This window comes from Gorilla gorilla, chromosome 7 (assembly GCF_029281585.2).
Source record: "Gorilla gorilla gorilla isolate KB3781 chromosome 7, NHGRI_mGorGor1-v2.1_pri, whole genome shotgun sequence".
Classification (NCBI taxonomy): Eukaryota; Metazoa; Chordata; class Mammalia; order Primates; family Hominidae; genus Gorilla; species Gorilla gorilla.
The window spans coordinates 61,804,912-61,824,712 of NC_073231.2; the positions used below are offsets into that span (position 1 = coordinate 61,804,912).

The 19,801-nt window shown below is 34.7% G+C and overlaps 2 protein-coding genes across 8 annotated transcripts in view; one reads left to right on the top strand and one right to left on the bottom strand.

Moving 5' to 3' along the window:
- NSMAF (neutral sphingomyelinase activation associated factor) overlaps positions 1-942 on the top strand; it is a 77,268-nt gene extending 76,326 nt beyond the window's left edge. For all 3 annotated transcript variants that reach the window (XM_031013961.3, XM_055349148.2, XM_063709279.1), the window contains exon 31: positions 241-942. In XM_031013961.3, coding sequence (XP_030869821.2) covers positions 241-335 — 95 coding nt within the window. In that variant the 3' untranslated portion in view covers positions 336-942. The remainder of the gene's footprint in view (positions 1-240) is intronic.
- Positions 943-1,591: 649 nt separating this feature from the next.
- The window catches only part of SDCBP (syndecan binding protein), a 29,962-nt gene continuing 11,752 nt past the window's right edge, over positions 1,592-19,801 (bottom strand). For 2 of the 5 annotated variants that reach the window (XM_004047062.4, XM_055349149.2), the window contains exons 2-9: positions 19,376-19,441; positions 13,492-13,570; positions 12,146-12,255; positions 8,407-8,568; positions 6,266-6,441; positions 4,671-4,842; positions 3,857-3,948; positions 1,592-2,776 (exon numbers count right to left, since the gene is read on the bottom strand). In XM_004047062.4, coding sequence (XP_004047110.1) covers positions 2,722-2,776; positions 3,857-3,948; positions 4,671-4,842; positions 6,266-6,441; positions 8,407-8,568; positions 12,146-12,255; positions 13,492-13,570; positions 19,376-19,426 — 897 coding nt within the window. In that variant the 5' untranslated portion in view covers positions 19,427-19,441 and the 3' untranslated portion in view covers positions 1,592-2,721. The remainder of the gene's footprint in view (positions 2,777-3,856; positions 3,949-4,670; positions 4,843-6,265; positions 6,442-8,406; positions 8,569-12,145; positions 12,256-13,491; positions 13,571-19,375; positions 19,442-19,801) is intronic. The other 3 variants (XM_019032229.4, XM_055349150.2, XM_004047063.5) reach the window with 2 other exon arrangements.

Consider the following 19,801-nt stretch of genomic DNA (forward strand, 5'->3'; position numbering starts at 1 on the left):
AGTTGTTTTAGCTTTAGATTTACACTTAAATGGTTTAGTATTCCTCACAAGATCTTTGTATCAAGCAATTATTTTTAATTTATTCAAGGGTTTTATTATAGGAAGCAGACAAGAAAAAAATAGAACTTACTTCACTTGTTTAGTAAATGAATAGCAAAGCAAGAGTAAGCATCAGAGTAAAGTTTATCTTTGGGTGCCTCCTGGTCAACTTCCTAACTAACCAAAATGTCTTTCTCTCAGGTGCTGTGACATGTATATGGATGAATGAACAGTGTAGCAGTATCATCACAGGAGGGGAAGACAGACAAATTATATTCTGGAAATTGCAGTATTAAGTGCCTTTTCCTCTCCTGAATATTAAATTGAACTCTATTTAATGCATTTTTAAACCAAACTTTTAAACGGACTGGTGAATGTGCAATGTTAGTAATTAGAAGTTTTACCACATGGAAAATTTGTGGTTTTAAACTTTCTAAATCATGGTGACTTCATTGAAAGCCATTAGTTGCCATTCTTTTAGGGCAGATAAAATGTGGCAGTGTTAGGAAAAACATGTTACACTGTAAGGCAGATGATCGTCCCCGTATGATGATTGTCAGAAGACACGACTCAGTAGCAGAGAATAGCTAAGAGATAAATTGGGCCGGGGAAACTTGTCAGAAAGCACTGAACAATTAAGAAATTTTCCAAGAAAATGTGCAGTATTCTCTGCTACTTCTGAATCTGTTTTGTCTTCCTAATCTATCACAATTGCCACCCATCGGGTTTTGGGTGTGTGTTTTCATAGCGTGGTTACTTTCTATAATGCTGTACCCAGATTCTAAGAACCTGGAGAAGGATTAGCAGTTCTTGTAACAGTAAGTTTACTGTGTATAGGAACGGTTTGTATTTCATTACAGCTATTCATCTTTTCTACATTAAAAATATTTTTCTCTAAAGAAAGCTGTTTTCATTTTATTTAAGTAACTTAAAAGACTAGTGTTTTTAAGACCACAAGTCTAGAATCATCTTCTAGAAAACCATATTTAGTGATATGAATGTAATTCCATTATTTTGAAATTATCTTCAGACTCAGGTAGATAATCAAATATTTTTTTCTCTTCTAAATTTCAAACAAGGTAAGCTGTATAGCAGTAGCAGATTTCCTTTTATATTCAACCTCTGAACCATGGTAAGTGTGTGACTTATTATTTTTTCTATACTCTTTAAAAACATTGTTGTATCTTGCAGGTAGTATGACATAGGAGAAAAAACTTGAGTCAGACCACACTAATAGAATTTCCAAAGTCAGTTTCAAGTGTTATTAAATATTACCTGGTCTCAGGTATTGCTAGGGACAATCAATATCAGTAGCCTCAATGAGTTCCTGCTGCATGGCAGGTGTGAACCAGCTCTTTTGGCCCTGGTAATCTGGGGTTCCCAGCTGGAAGCAATTTTCCTGACACTCAGTCTCAGCACTGAGAGCTGTTCTTAGGGCCCCTGAATGTCAGCTTGTTCTGGGAGATGATGTCTCTCACAGCTGAAAGTGAATTTCACCTGCCTGTCTTCTAGATCATGCATAAGTTTGGTGAAAGCAAATGATGCAGTAATAGACAGACTAAAATGTAACTTTATTTATACATATTTAATTAGAATAGACATAAACCAAAAAGAAGAAAAAAATCAGGATAAAGTGTCAACTATCATTTTGTTTGCAAGGAGGAGTCAGGAAAAGGAACAAGTTATCAGAAAAATATTCTAAGACCATCCCAAAGTAGCTAGGTTACATAATCTTAAGAGTCAAATGCCAAAATTAAGTATTATACCACTTAATCCACAAATGAACAAAAGGGGAGTCAAAAGTTTATCCTGTTTAGTGTAATAACTTTTACATCACATATAGTGATTCACTTCTTAAAAGCGGCACTGGCAACTTTTAGAAGAAAGAAGTTTCCATTATGTGTTGACTAAAAAATCTCAAAAACAACTAAGCAGCTATGCTATAGCTCAGTAAGTACCATTAAACTGTTCTGGGCTAGTGTACATTTCAGGTTAATAGAGAACTACATTTTGGGTTTTAGAAAGGCAGCAATAATTATATTTTGGCTTTTAGTCTAGATGCTTAACATAGTTAAGGCGACAGTTCAAGCATATTAAGTGAAGGTAGTTAAAATTTAAGAATCATCACAATCTCTTGAAACCTACATACACTGTTTAATGCTTACATGGAATGAAACCAGTGTTCTTAATTGGCATCTTACACACACACACACACACACACACACAGAATTAAAAAAAAAAAGTCAAAGGCAATCATTCTAAATGTACTATGGTAGCATGTTAAAGATGCAAGTATGCTATAGAACTAAAGTAATATGAACAGCACTACTCATTACCTAGGAGAAAGGTGACTGGTTTTCACACAAAGCTAAGCCTGTAACAGTCATCCTAATCACAATGGCTTATAAAAGCATCAGGTTTCCAGTAGAGAAACTATTCTAGGAAAGTCAGTAAATCTCTTGAAAGTTTCACATCTGTAAAACCAGGATAAGGCTACAACTATTTTGAAATCTGAACAAGGTATCAGATGAAAGAGTAAGATTCCCAGCCATAATGTAAGATAGAAAGGTCCTCATGCAGCATATGCTCGCTGGCTCCGGGAAGGCTTCACGTGCATAATACAGAAGTTGCCAAGGAAGGAAACTGGAGACGTTCAGCTACATTTCCATGGTGCCGTGAATTTTAAACCTCAGGAATGGTGTGGTCCATTAGGCTTTTCATAATGCTTGGTGCCATCCTACAAGAGAGGTACTTTTATTATATACCGAGATTCTGGTTTTTGTTTTTCAAAATGCTACATTAATCCAAGAAAATTCCCAATTCCAATTTAGCACCTGTTAGCATCAAATGTGAATGGAGAGAAGGGAAAGATCTTTTAAATGAGTCCAGAAGCATCTCTGGTAATCTAGTTGTTGACAGACACTCAGTGGGAAAGACTATCTGTATTTGGCTAGAGAAGTTAGGATACAAATGAATTCCTGTGCATTAAACATGGTGATTTTTGAAAAACAGAAAGAAAATGACAAGGCTGTGATGAGTTGGGGTAGAGGGATCCATCAGTGATTTAAGAAAAGAGAACCCTAGAAAAATCAGTCATGACAATAACTCCTTTTTACCCCCTCCAAGGGTAGCTAGGTGCATTCTATCCAGAAGCCAACACAAAAATTTCATTACAATGGTTATGTTTAAGAATCTTTCAAATCTCATTTTCACATGCATAATAGAGCTTCTGAAAGAAGGATTCCAAGCTGGCTTGACAAAAACAGCTATGGTAGATGCTAGGATATGAAAAGCTCTATAGAAGGAACCTTGTTGCCTCTTTTCAGTTCTGATCACTTGGCTTTCTAATCCTCAGTTCCTGAGCACAGATAGCACCAACACCCCACACTTGTCTATCTGCCTCTTGAGATTCTGGAGAGAAGGGAAACTTACTCTTAGCATTCCACCAGCAAGAATTCTCCATTACGAACCACCACAACTATATTTATACTGAGCAGAGGGGTGGTAGGCAGTGCAACTGCAGTCAATTGTACTGCAAATTGAAAGCTGAAAGCATGCCCACTTCTCCTTGCATACCTTTTTTCTACCAGGCATTATAAAAACTGAGGAAAGTATATGTGAATTTTATTCCGTACTTGGGAAGTTGTAAGAGCTCACCCTTACCAACCCTCTGATTTAAATAATTTACTTCAAATTTCTAGATAAAACACCAGTATCCATTCCTTGGGTAAAAGAACTAAAGGGCTGAGAATTAAAGTATAGTGCTTATATTAAGTCACATGACCATATGCATTAAATTGAGGAATTGTTTACTTACCGCTTAATAATATGTTCAAAGATAAAAGCAGGCATGATTGTAATAGTAACTACAGTCCCAGATGTTGACAGTATGTCTGCAATTTGAGAGTCCTGATAAAAACACATATTAAAAATTAATTCCACAGAGGCTTTATTTAATAAATACAAAACTATGCCAGTCTTGGTAAAGAAATACAAAATATATGTCTTGGTATTTCTAATTTTTTCTAGTATTTCTTACCAAGTTTAATTGTACACTATTTTACAGCTAGTAACCAAATTGCTTAAGTAAACTGAGTTGAATATTTTAATCAAAAAAAACTTTTCCTTTCTGAATATTAGATAATTTTCCCCATATACAATATTACCATCTCCTCTTATTAACTGTGTATTCTAAATCGAATTCTATGAAATGAGGAGGTCATGCTTAAAATTTTTTGACCTTAAGACAAGACTTATTTAGGAATTTGTGGAGGAGAAAAACTATAAAAATAAAGTATTAATATGAACCAAAACTATTATTCATCTCCTTATATTCCTGGATTGAGAAATGCTGGGCCACTATTCATATTCTAAATCTTTGTTGCCCATATTTCCACAGAATTCTAGTGTGAGGTACTTCTGAGATCATTTATTCCAGCCCACTTGTTATAGGAACTGTAGTTCTAGATGACAGCCCAAATAATTCCGGTGACTGGCCAGACCAAGAGTTCAGGCCCCACGTTCCCCATCTCCCACCTAAGTCAATATGAAAACAGCGCCACCTAAATATAGTCAAAAGACAGACATTTTCTAAAACTGCAGCAGAACATGGCACAAAGTCTGTTCCTTACCTTCAATCCAATGACATTCTGTCCATTGATTTCACAGATGTTATGTTCTGTGAGAAGACCATTTCTGGCTGCAGAGCTATCTTTCACTATAGATGTTATTTTTCCATTTTTAAAGATAAAACCAACATGTCCAGTGCTATCCTTATGCATGGTAATCGTCCGTTCAAAGGGCCTACAAACATAATGGGTTCAATTAAAAACTTAATTCTAAGCTAAACATTTTAATGGATTTCATATACCATAAATGTTGCCATATTGGATACTTTTATAATAAACACTGTTTCTAATAAGAGCAACTTATGGCTCTGATTTTATACATTCACAGAACATCTTTGTGTAGAAGTTTTTTTTAAGTTTATTCATTATGGTTTGACTGATTTACTAATCAACATTTCCTTCTTTAAGTATCAAAGACAACTGCTTTATATGGTTTTATCAATATGTTTTTCTTTTATAATTAATCAGACTTTACAGCATTAAGAATGACATAGGCTTTTTAACTCAATCACAGTGGTAAAGATAATTTTTATTTTTTATTAACTTTTGGTATTTTCTAGAGCCAAATCATTTTTAGGAACTATTTCTTTTATTTAAAACCTTTAAAATATTTCTCACATCTTGATTTTGAAAATTTTATACATTGCTATCTTTGAAAAGAAAAACTAGAGCAGCAGTAAGACTTAAGTTCCTCAAGCCCCTTTGGAAAGGGAGGCATGCAGCTATTATTAAAAGGCATCCAGCTGTCCCTCTAGAGTTGTTATAGCAGTTACATTTGCTTGATTCTCTATAAACTCTGTTATCATGTTATCATAAGGGTTTTACGATAAACTTGTGTTTACATTATTAAATTCAGAAGAGGCATTTCTTCCTGTTAGTACAACTTACTCTTTGAAACTCTGCTTAGATAGAAAGTAAAAAGGACATTCATCTGAAACATTTATGAAATACCTAAACTGAATGAGAAACTGGAAACACAAAGATAAAACAGAAGTTTCACTGAGAAGGAACAAAAACTCAAAGCTTACTGTAACAATGCAATATACGTCTACCCTTAATTGGGTACGGAGTAGACAAGAAAATAAATGGAGGCCCCTATTTCATGTGCTAAATGTTTAAGTTCTAAATGAATGAGCTGCTAAATAGAATATTCCATGTTCTTGAAAACTACTGCTTCATAACTACCCAAAAGTCTTGATACGGTTTTCAGAACTCCCATACTACTTGGAAGTCTGCATGGGCTCTGACCCTCACAATGAGGGACCACTGTGTGTGAACACCCTAGGCTGGATGTATCTAAGCAGTAAGTTGGAAAGTGAGCCCAGAGATGCCCTGCAACTCAGTTACTTCTCCAACATACGTTTTCTATTTTCTAGAGAGATTTGTCCTATAAACTCTGAAATAAGGTGTCGTATCAGAATGCTTTAAAAACAAACTATGTAAGAAAAATCTGCACCACACAACTGCAAGACTATAAGGCTCATCAATAACATTTGATCATTTTCTGCAACAAAATAATACATTCACAGACTCTGAAAGCCCAAAAAAATGGAAAACTAGTATTGAATTTTCATTTGAGCTGTTTAGTAACAGCTTACCTGTCACGAATGGTCATGGTAATCTTCTCTCCAAAAGCCTGTTTGAGCACCTTGTGTGCTTTATCAGAGCTCCATCCTGCACAGTTTTCACCATTGATCTGAAGTACTTGGTCCCCAAATCTCAGACCAACCAATGAGGCTGGAGAATTAGCCTGGACTAGCTGAACAAATATACCCTAGATAATAAGAAAATAATTTTTGTCATTTACCACTACTATGATACGGTTTTAAATGCTGGAAAATTAGGAAACAACTGTTTATGTTGAAAACTCTACCCCAGTGACAAAAAAGAAAGAAAAAGAAAAAAAGGAAGAACTATATGAGTATATTAAGTTATCACCTCAAAAGAAACTGAAAAATTTATCAAGACAGCAACTCCAAAGAATAAGGCAAAAAAGTGAGATTTCAATGGCAATTTCTATACCAAATCATAACCCACCTGACCAACCACAATCCCCCCCTTCAACTTGGAATACAAAACTAAGGAAAATACAGTAGGACAACTTTAATAAATGCAAGCGTCTGAGTCTGATAGAACACCAAATTATCAGTACATAATCATATTTAGAGGAAAAGCGAGTCACATGTTAGAAAGTTTGATGAGTTCTTTTACAGCTTAATAAATGACAGTTTAAGGTCATAATTCTACCTTTTGAGCTGAAGCATTCCTTTACCCATTTGCTAAATTGTGTATAATCAAGTAAGATTAAAGTTTATTTGTTAGACTAAAAAGATGGGCATATTAAATCCACATGCACAGGCTTATAAAGAACACACAATGAAATAAATACAGAAAACTCAAATACTGTTAACCAATAACTACACTCACATGGATATTTTTACTTATGTAAAATCTCAATCAGTTGAACAAAATATAAATAGGTAAGTATAAAAGAAGAATAAGCCTGGTAAAATATAAGTGCATCTACTTCTACAATCCTAAGCTAGGTCACATATTTCTATCACACATCTGTTACATTGTAGAATGATAAGCAAGAACTAGGTAGCACCCCATAAATGAAAAAATGCCCTTTGGCCAAGTGAACAAATCCACTGCAACTATTACCTACAGTGGGGCCAAGGGGCCTATGAAAAGTATCTTTTCTCTTTAGGACAGAGGAAAGAACACAAGAGCAATCCTGGCGGAAGGAGCAGCAGTATACTCTATTCCCTGAAGATTCTGGAGAAAGGGCAGCAAAGTCAGAGCATCCCAACCAAGCACACAGATGTATTTTGAGTGACATACAAGTGAACAAGGCCATCATCAATGGCCTCAGCCCCCTGGGTGGGCAGGCAGGGCGGGGGCCTCCTGCCAAGATCAGCCTCCTCCATTTACAGCAGTGCACCACACTTATAATTTTCTATGTGGAAAGGCTGGATGCACTAAGCTAGAGATGTATGACTGAAACCAAATCCAATAAGGTAATGGCTAAAACTATAAATTGGGGTAAAGACTCAACATGTCCTTCACAATTATAAATGGTTCCTCAGAGAGTAACCCTGTTTCATATCTTCAGTATGTTAAGGTGAGAGGTAATTATAAAGTAATGGCTGCCCTAATTAGAAAGAATATTCCATGTTTTTTTACTCAGAAAATGACATATTAAATTCAAATGTGAAGGATGTTAATAACAAATCTGCAAAAACCATCTCACCAGTTAAATACTGATCATTTGGTTTAAAAATGCACACACATCCGGGAGGCAGAGGTTGCAGTGAGTCAAGATCACACCACTGCACTGCAGCCTGGCGACAGAACGAGACTCCGTCTCAAAAAAAAAAAAAAGGCACACTGACATTGACTCTCATTGGAAAGTTTTTTCTTAACCTTCACATCTGCTCTATTTAATTGCCACAATTCTATTATACAAACTATAATATATGTAGGCCAGTGAAATGTATTCCAGTTAGAATATTCAGAAAAGAAACATCTTTCAAAGTAATGTGGTCAGAAGTCCCAACTATGCCTCTGCAAAATAGAACATCCCCAATTGAAAACATTTAAGTTAGTAGATTTAAAATATTCTCAACTACAGATGCACTATTATAATTAAAGCATTTCCATTTCAAATTATTTTAACATTAATCACTTATTATGTAAGATATTTAGACAAATTCAAATAAGTATTTAAAATACTTACATTATCTATTGATTTAAGCCTGAGTCCAATTTTTCCATCTTGATCCTTACACAAAATGACTTCACGAATCCCTTGCTTAATTTCTGCTCTACGAATTCCAACATCATTACCAGTTACAGGAGCCACCATATAGTTTATACTGGAAGGTCTTGCTACCAACTGCTGACAAAACCATATACAATGTGTCAATATTTAGAAACACTCTCCTTGAAAAAAACAATGATAATTAACTGGAACTTACTCAGTTTTGGCTTTCCAAAAAGGAATCCACAAATAATTTCCTTCAGATAAAGTTTGATGTCTATAAAAATGGTACTGGCTCTACTACTAATTCTTCACTAACTTATTCCCACACATATCATCTCTAATAGATTCAATGACTCTCTGTTGCCCTTTGAATTCACTGGCATTTGTTTCACCGGTATACTGGCTTGTCTTCATCTCAAATTTATTATCTTTGAACTTAAAGGCCATATACTTTTGAAACATTTTCCAGACGGTTCATGATGTCACGATCTTTGACAATCTACTTATCCTTTCAGAATTTCCATAAAAGGGGCAAACTTCTTACCTCACTGTTACTGACAGGATTAAATGAAAAGTGCATGTTGTATGGGCACTGGCACACATAAGACCGTCAACTATTATGTCTCTTCCCCTCTAGTAACCATCTATGGATTAACAAATCATATGCACAAACCAGAATGCCCCAGAATACTTACATTAGGGACCTGTGTCATATACCATGTTTCAAGTTTCTAATTCTTTCAAGTTTTCCTAATCAAAACTGGTTTATTTTAAGTGGAACCTTTCCCCAACCAAAAAGAAAATGGAATAATATTAGGCCATTAAAAAAAGGAAATCCTGCCATTTGGACAACATGAATAAATGTAGAGAATATTATTCCAAGTGAAATAAACCAGACACAGAAAGACAAGTACTGTCTGGGTCCCACTCATATGTGGAATCTGAAAAGAGTCAAACTCACAGAAATAGAGAGTAGAAGGAAGGTTGTCAGGGGCTGGGGTTGGGCAGGGCAAAGAATGAGAAAAATGTTGGTCAAAGTGTACAAACTTTCTCAGTTATCATATGAGTAAGTTCTGGAGATCTAATGTACAGCATAGTAACTATAGTTAATAATACTGTACGGTATACTTGAAATTTGCTAAGAGTACATCTTAAGTGTTCTCACCACACACCAAAAGAAATGTAACCATGTGAGATGACAGATACGTTAATAACCTTGACTGTGGTAATCATTTCACAATGTGTGTTTGTGTGTGTTTATCAATACATCAAGTTGTATTGATATATACAGTTGAATATATACAATTTATATTTGTTAATTATACCTCAATAAAGCTGGGGAGAGGAAGATCCAGATGGAACATCAAGAGAAGAAGAATAAAATATGTGAAATGAAAAATTCACTAGATATGAAGAGTTAACAGAAATCTCCAGCAACAAATTAATTTAAAATAGAACAGAAGAAAAAGAAAAGGCGGCGCACTGAAGAACCCTGGAGATGCAGACACAAAAATGAAGGTTTATATCACCCTTCTAGGAATTTGGGCAAAGGGATCTAAGCATCCATGTAGTGAACAAAGGAAGTTCTAAATTTTAACTACAGCCTCATGATCAGTTACTAAAATAAGAATCAGAGCAGCTATGACTCTGTTCTTCTTTGTATTTGTATATTTTCTGTAAATACAGCAATTAATCTTTCTGTTCCTCTATACCTCTTTTTACCTTTATGTATGAATTGTTGGTAGTGGTTAACTTTACACTTTTGCCTTTAAATTAAAAATATTCTGTTGGGAATGTGAATACTTAGAAGGGTAATTAATATCATATAGTAATCAATACCATGATGACTGCCCAGAGATGGCCACATTAACTGGTATCATCCCTTTCTAGAGAAAGGGTGAGAGCAACTTCATTTATATTGAAGGGTACATGGCTTCATTTTGTACACCCCTGAGTTAAAAATGATTTTTATATTTTTAAAGATTGTAAATAAACAAATAACAATAAGAATATGTGATAAAGATCATAAGTGACCATGAAAGCCTAATGTATTTATTATGGAGCCCTTTATAAAGTTTGAGCTTTGATTTTATGAAGAAGTTCATCTTTCAAGGAGAAAGTATAAAGTTGTTGTTGTTGTCACATGAAATTCAAATGTTTGTACGAGTGTATGGAATATACTGAGTAGTCAAAGGAGTAGGTGGTAACAGATATTAAACTACTGTTTGTCAGCTCCAAATCCACCCGTCTAGACTCTACTTGGTGATGCTGGGCCTAACTGTGCAAATTATAATTTCGTTTGTCAGTGACTGGAATGACAAGCACCTCATTCCTTCCTGTGTGCCTCCTGCTCCTGTCAGTACTGTGTAAGCCTGGCCCTTTACACTGGCAGCAGCAGTTGGTTCCAGTCTGCAACTTTTACTGACACTCCCAGAACCAGCCTCATTACAACCCCTCAGAGGCACTAGTAGTGTCCCCTCATCCAAGGTCTGAGTCCCAGCTCTGTGGGGCTCTTCCTCAAGCTTCTAGGTTCTGCTAACTCCAATCTCTCTCCTGTGTTATCCCAGTCCTAGGAGAAGCAGCTAGCTATCTGCAATTACATCTATGTCCATTTATGTTTTTTTCAATTTTTCAACCTCTTAAAATACCTACTATTATTTGTTTTCCCAACTGCATCACCACTAACACAAGCAAGTTTTCAATAAATATTTGGTAAATACATAAATGCCAGGTACTGTATATGCATTGGGATATGGCAACAAGACAGACACAGATTTAACTACAATTATAATAAGTGGTACAAAGTGCTATGGTCATAGCAATAACCTTAATAAAAGGTTATCAGACCCATTATAATTAAGCTAGACTCTGGAGTCTAATTACATGGAGCTTTGAATTTCAAAAAGAATGTTAAAAGATTAAGAGCAAAGGCCAGGCGCAGTGGCTCATGCCTGTAATCCCAGCATTCTGGGAGGTCGAGGCAGGTGGATCACCTGAGGTCAGGTGTTCGAGACCAGCGTGGCCAACATGGTGAAACCCGGTCTCCACTAAAAATACAAAAAATTAGCCAGGCATGGTAGCGCGCGCTTGTAGTCTCAGCTACTTGGGAGGCTGAGGCAGGAGAATTGCTTGAACCCAAGAGGCGGAGGTTGCAGTGGGCCGAGATCACGCCATTGCACTCCAGCCTGGGTGACAGAGTGAGACTCTGCCTCAAAAAAAAAAAAAAGATTATGAGCAACAAAGATATGATAGACCTATATGTGTATTTCAGAATGATTAACTTAGCAGCGGCTTAGTACTGTCTGAAATAAGTTACTAGAGGAAATTTAAGAGAGTACTATAATAATGAAGGCTAGCAGTATAGAAACCCTGAATATGGTTATAGTAGGACTAGAATGGATAAAAAACAGATAAAATGAATACAAGAAACAGAAACAGAATCAATAGGACTTAGTAACTGACTAAATGCAGAAGACAAAGGAGAACGAACTAGTAAAAGGTATCTGAATCTAAGTCCTAATAAACTCAAAACAGTGTAGCACAAAATGAAGTAGACTATGTAAGAAATGATATCCAAAAGGAAGTCTAAAATTTCTGAGAAGTGAGGTTCAATGCTAGTAGTATATCTGTGAGTTAGCCACAAAGAGGAAAGCTTATACTAACATGTAAAGTATGATTTTATATAATTCAAAATTAATTACACTATACATACCCCCTGAAGTGATGCACCAGAAACCACGGCCACATTTGCACGTATTTCTTCTTCATTTAAACTCAGCCCCATGTATTGAGAGAGCTCCGGATACAGTCTGGGATAGAGATCTAAAAAGGAAATGAATAAATTAAAAAGCACTTACAGAATACACAAAATGAAAACTTCTCTTATTATGGGCTTCTGCATATTAACAAAATTACACTTAAGTTATAAAATCTAGAATGAATTTAAAGTAGCAATTTGGAAAGGCATCTCCCCATCTCTGTAATAATGAGAAATGGAAAATACAGAAAATGTTTAAAATTCATAAAATATGAAGACATCTGAACTGAAACAACCAGAGATTCCTAAACACTCAAAAGTAGAAATAACTTTTCCAAATAAACTATCTTGCCTTTCCTGTTTCTTAAAATAAACTTACTTGATTAGGAATTTAGTAAGAATGCCACTGATTCTCCAATTCAGAACAACTGACCAAAATATCTATTTGTCAAGTCAGCTACTTTATAACTCATTCTGTAAACAGGGATATGGAATGATTCTTATGAACAATTTTTTTTGGAAGCTTGTAAATTTATTTAGTGTCTTATCATTTTAATAATTTTAACCACATTCCAATGAAATCCTGGAAATGGTATTTTTAAATATTAACATTATTTCACTTATTAGTAGTTATATACTATTTCCAAAAGCTCTTTTTTACATGAGACTTAAATTATCTGTGACTTAAAATGAATTTTCTATGAGGCACAATGTTATAAACTGTTGTAAGACAAAATGACAGGCCACAAAAATTTAACACTTATTTTGTATCTTAAGTCATAGTATTTAGGAGCTCTGTCCTGAATCCCTCTGAACCTTGAAGAAAAAGGGACCAAAGACAGGATACAGAGAATGAATAAAGGCCTTAAGATTTAGGAGGCTTCCCAAAGAGGAGGTGGTTGGAAATTTCAGAAGCTCCCATAGGAAAGACAGAAGACAATTCAGAAAGTTCAACAGCAGCAGCATGATAGTTCTTAAATGTGAATTCATATAGTTCTCATATGTGAATTCATATATATAATTCATTCATAAATGAATCAGCCACGTTAGGGATTTACAAGTCAGTCTAAAATTAATTTTCATTAAGCCATGAAATACATCCCCATATCCACAGTTCACTATCTTAATTAGAAAAAGGGTTATTTTTTGAAGTAAACTTTTTTTTCTTATTCATAACTATTTGAGCTTAACTACCAATTTTATGCAGCCTGTCCAAAAAAAAAATCTTGGATTCCTTATATGAGCAAAAGAAGATAACAATATTTCTGTTCACAGAGAATGAACTCAAAGTATAAACCTACTTCCATCGTGAGGGATAGGAGCAGAAGCTTCTGACAAAATTGCTGGATTGGCAGGGTTTGCAGAAAAAGCAGTTTGAGCCTGAAAAAGAAAAGAAGAAAATTCTAACAATATGCTATACTTACTTTATATTCTTATATAATTTATAAGCTAAATCCAGTACTTCCAAAAAGAAACTAAAACAATGAAGATTTATGTAAGAAAGTTTAATTTCAAACACGTCAGCAATACATTTTCCAAAGGAAATCTGCAAATCAAAACTATATTTGATATTCTAAATACTTTTAAGGCTATCACAAAAAAATTGTAGAAGTACCATTCTTCATGTCTTATAACCAGTACTTCATAGTGCTGCCACAATAAATTAATATTTGCAAAGTGTATTCTAAAATGAATAAATTTTACATTTTCATTATTCTTTTACTAATTAGTCCAAGTAAAAATACTTTATTTGCATAAGAAAAAACCTTACCCATATTCATATAAAAGTCACATATCAGAAAAACACCTAAAAAATTAATAATAAGCATGTCCCACTGAAATCATCTTTATCTTCATTGCAGCAAGTAGAGGAAGGGGTTTATGCTAAATACTTTTAAAATATCAGAAATTATGAAAATAGCACAGTTTATCACTGACATAAATCGATGATGACAAGGTAATGTAATTTGTAACTGTTAAACAAACTTGCCAAAATCACTCTGACACACTCTGACACTCTAGCATTTATCAATGCTACTCATGCTCAAGTATCCTCTTCTCAGGGCTGTCTTGATGGCCTACATCATATGAAGTATCTCACTGATGGAAATACTTTATCCTTTACAATTAGATCTGACTTTCTGAAATAGCTATATGTCATTAGAGACAAGTTTGGTAATAAGTTGTATGACCAATCTCTACCAACTTTTTACTTTATTGGAAATGTATCATTTAAAAAATGAAGTTCATAGTAGTATCTCAACCTAGCCCTAAAATCAATGTCAAGAGTATTCCCAAAGATGCTTGGAGATATGAAAGCTTAGTTTAAATAAGTAAAGCCTATGAAAGCTTTGAATGGTACTAAAATTATATGTTCTGATATACTTGTTGAGTCATCCTTTAATATTTATTATTTCATAATTTGTTAAACATTCTAGATTTAAACAAAATACAGCATGAAAATCTTTATAATTATAAATAACAATCCACAAATTGAACATGTGTTGAACTTTGAAAGTTCTTTCACCACCGATTAGCTAAAAGGAGCTAGTGGCTTGTTATATTACTTCTTGAATCATGTCTAACAAAAAAAATACTGTGCAGCACTGGGAAAAAAAAAAGAACTATAAAGACATGAAAAGACATGGAGGAAACTTAAGTGGATATTACTAAGTGAAAGAAGCCAATCTCAAAAGGCTACATACTTTATGATTCCAACTATATGACATTTTGAAAAATGCAAAATTGTGGAGATAATAAAATATTAGGCCAGGCACAGTGGCTCAGGCCTTTAATCCCAGCACTTTGGGAAGCTGAAGCTGGAGAGTTGCTTGAGGCCTGGAGTTCAAGACCAGCCTGGGCAACATAGGAAAACCCTGCCTATGCAAAAAATTGTTTTGGCCAGGCACAGTGGCTCATGCCTGTAATCCCAGCACTTTGGTAGGCTGAGGTGGGCAGATCACCTGAAGTCAGGAGTTCAACCGACCAACATGGCATGTTGTCATGTTTGTCATGGCCAACATGGCAAAACCCTGTCTCTAGTAAACATACAAAAATTAGCCGGGCATGGTGTTGGATGCCTGTTAATTCCAGCTACCCGGGAGGCTGAAGCAGGGAGAATTGCTTGAACCCAGGAGGAGGAGGTTGCAGTGAGCCAAGATCGCACCACTGCACTCCAGCCTGGTGACAGAGCCAGACTCCGTTTTGGGGGAAAAAAAAATTTTCTTTTTAAACTAGCTAGGTGTGGTGGTGCATGCCTGCAGTCCCAGCTACTTAGAAGGCTGTGGCAGGAGGATGGATGCTGCAGTGAACCATGACTGTGCCACTGTACTCCAGCCTGGGCAACAGAGCGACATCCTGACGCTAAAGAAAACACAAAAGCAAAAGCGAAATTATTGGTTGCCAGGAGTTTCTAGAAGGGAAGGAAGAACAGACATTAAAGAATTTTTCGAGCAGTGAACCTATTCTGTCTAATGCTACAATGGTATACAGTCATGTGCTGCCTGTTCTGGTCAATGATGAACCACATATACAATAGTGGTCCCATGAGATTATAAAAGAGCTAAAAAATTCCTACTGTCTAGTGACATCATAGCTGCCGTCACACAGAACAACTCATTACTTTGTGGTGATGGTGGTGTAAATAAGCTTACTGCACTGCCAGTCATATATAAAAAAGTATAGCATCTACAATTATGCATGGTACATAATACTTGATAATGATAATAAATGACTATGTTACTCATTTATGTATTTCCTGTGTTATACCCTTTAGAGTATATCCTTCTACTTACAAAAAAAGTTAACTGTAAAACAGTCTCAGGCAGGTCCTTCAGGAGGTATTCCAGAAGGCACTATTACCATTGGAGATGACAACTCCATGCATGTTACTGCCTCTGAAGACCTTTCAGTGGGATGATGTGGAGGTGGAAGACAGTGATATTGATGATCCTGACCCTGTGCAGGCCTAGGCTAATGTGAGTGTGTGTCTCAGTTTTTAACAAACTTACAAGCGATTTTTAAAAACTAAAAATTTAAAAAATAGGAAAAAAGCTTACAGAATCAGGATATAAAGAAAGAAAATATTTTATACAGCTGTACAATGTTTGTGTTTTAAACTATGTTATTACAAGAGTCAGAAAGTTAAAAAATTAAAGTTACAGGAAGCTAAGGTTAATTTATAATTCGAGAAAGAAAAATTTTTAAATAAATTTAGTGCAGCCCAAGTATAGAGTATTGATAAAGTCTACAGCAGTATACAATAATGTCCTAGGCCTCACATTCACTCACCACTCACTCACTGACTTACCCAGCGCAACTTCTAGTCCTGGAAGCTCCATTCATGGTAAGTGCCTTATACAGATGTACCATTTTAAATCTTTTACATTGTATTTTTACCATACCTTTTTTGTGTTTAGATACACAAATACTATTGTGTAACAATTGCCTACAGTATTTAGTACAGTAACATGCAGTATTACTGTATCATACAGGTGGGATCATACAGGTTTGTAGCATAGGAACAACAGACTATACCATACTGCCTAGATGTGTAGTAGGCTATGCCATCTACATTTGTGGAAGTACACTCTATAATGTTTGCACAACAAAACTGTCTAATGAGGCATTTCTCAGAACATATCCGTCTTTAAGCAACACATGACTATATACACGTCACTATACATTTGTCAAAATCCACAGAACATATAACACCAACAGTGAACCCTAATGTGATGTAATGTAAATATGTAGACTTCAGGTGATATTAATGAGCCAGATGTACTGCTCTGGTGCAGATGCTGATACTGGGGGAGGTTGTGCATGTGTGAGGACAGAAGGTATACTGTACTTTCTGATCAATTTTGTTGTGAATCTAAAATTGCTCTAAAACACAGCTTATTAATTTAAAATACTTCTCCTTTGTATGTAGTTATGATTTTCTGTTCTTTCATTGCTATTGTTTTTAATCCAAGGAATATTGAAGAATACATATAGAAAGCTCCCTGCAAAGTTATATAAATTTAATTATGTTATTTGCAGTAAAAATGAAACAAAAGGATATAACTCAATTTTAAGTACTATAAACCATTAAATGTAGCTACTTATTTCAAACTTACTTTGAAATCTGACACTACTAAAAAAAGGGGTTAGGGGTGCCCCAAGGAGCATGCCAGGGCCTATTGTTTCTGCCATTAACAGAAAGGATGTGGAAAAAACATGCTTGTAGCGTCACTGCTGCCAAATTCTGCCCACCATATTAGGAAACTGATAAGCTCTGGTTCTGTATATCATTATTTATTAAAAGCTTACTTTGCATAAGTAGAGGAAACCACAGGCTCTTGTCAGGATTTGGAATGGAGAGAAAAAGGTCTAGGGACTGTATGATGCTAAAAGCCACAGCCTAGTGGCTACTGCAGAATAGTTTACAAAATATGAATGGTTGGTTCATTGCTGTAATTTAGCTTTGCTGTGGTGTTAAAGGCCAGCAGATGAGAAAATGAATACTACCTTCCTTCATAATACCGTTTCAGGAGAATCTTAAGAATAAAAACAAACATGAGTATCATCCACCTTAGAAAATGATGCAAAAAAAAAACAGCCAAAGAGTTTAATGGCTAAATTAGGAATATTTGTAAATTCAGGGGTAATAAAAGAACCATATTTCCCACTCCTTATTCACTGTTCTATCTCCCAGCTGCTTTCTGCTCTGAACATAAAACGTTCTTTAATGTAAATATCTATGTAATTCACTTCTGCTTAAAGAGGGCAGCATGACACAGATTGTAGCCCTCTTTATTTTTCATTCCAATATTTGTCAATATCAACTCTTCTGCTGCTGCTGTTTTCAAAATCAAAAGCCTCAGCTCATATCTGACTATGGTGAATTTACATTCAATTCCATAAAAAGCTAACAAAAAAAGGATGAAAACAAAGAACAGATTAGTCATTCTTACAGGTCCATCTAAAAATCCTTATCAGTTAATGTATTGATGTCATATTAATGGCTAAGCAGTTATTCTGGAAAGCTAAATATTTCAGATAAAGGCCTTTTAAAAAGAAAGAGTGCTTGTTTAGATGAACTATGTGGAAATAAAAACCACATGAAGAAAATACTGACAATATACTAAAGAAGTGATAGGAACATGTAAAAGATGACTGAATAGGCCACTTGAAACTTTGAGGCATCAAAGCCTTGGCAGCTGAACTGTAGATTTCAGAGATTTTACAAACCTCATTTTAATATCCATACTGGATCTATGATAGAAAATAATTGTTCATAATTCAATTATCAGTAAGTAAATTGAATATCTCACTTTCTAGTAAATTGAAGACAGGGACCCAATAAAATGATCTTCAAGGTAAGGAGTTTTCGTTTATCTTGTCAAATTAAAACAATAAACAACGGCTGAAGAAATTCTAAATTGATAAGAGATCAAGTTGAAAGCTAACCGTAAACAAATTCATCATATACTACAAATTACCCCCAATTAAAATAATTACCAAAAATTTCCCAATTAGCCAGAATTGGTCCCAATTCCTCACTTCGTTCTTAAGCAGAAGCATTTGTCTTCAAAGCTAATACTTATACAAAGGAGTATAAAAATTTTCAACTCAATGCAATTAGAAATACTGCAATCTCTACACAGTCATTTAGAGAATGAACAAGTGAAATGTCTGCTGCTTATCTCTCAAAGGAAAGAAATCACTACACCTTCCCTGTGCTTTTACATGACTGCTCTTCTAAAAGCAGCATGTACGCCACTATTTCTGTAATTTTAACTTCAGTTAAGAGACATAGAATTAAAGAGTGGTCATACCTAAAGATCCAAAAGAAAAATATACCAATTTTATACAAAACTATGAATATCTAAAAAATTGGAGTATATTTTGTCAACTCAAATATGTTACATATAATTTAAATTTTAACCAGAAAATTAAGCTACATGTAAAAAGTGTAAGTCGAATTAAAAAAATCTCATGCCTATTAATTCACAGTGAAATGAAAAAAAAACTGCTAATTTTTCTGTAAACTTTTCAGTCTGCAATTAATAAAACTAAAAAAAGGTTTATGAAGTGTAAAAATGAACAAATATATCTGCTATTTAGCTATCTTGCTTTATTTCACCTATAAGTAGAATGCATGTTACTGTGTTTGTTTTGAAAAAAGTATTTAAACTATCATACCTGAATTACTTTGTCTACCTTCAAGTCTTCGAGAGATGGATAGAGAGACATTTTTGCAGGATTCTTCTAAAGAAAAAAAGAAAGTTTTATTACTCTAATGTCATAGAAATTGAAATAGTATACACAGCTAACCACAGACACATAAACAAGTAGAACTACTTAATTCAATAAAAAACATTTAAATTGCAAAACATATTAAAAAATAAGAATATATAGGCCATACTAAAAGTTAGCTGATACTTAAGAATTACCAAACTACCTCTCCTTCCCCTAATAGTATTATTGAACTATATCCATCACCGATTTTTAAAATTCAAGTAAAAGTCCCTTCATTTTACAAATTTAGAAAATCAAATAGAATAGTTATGTGACTTACTCCTAACTTACACAAGTACTTGCAACTTAGCCAGGACTAGGAAACTACCC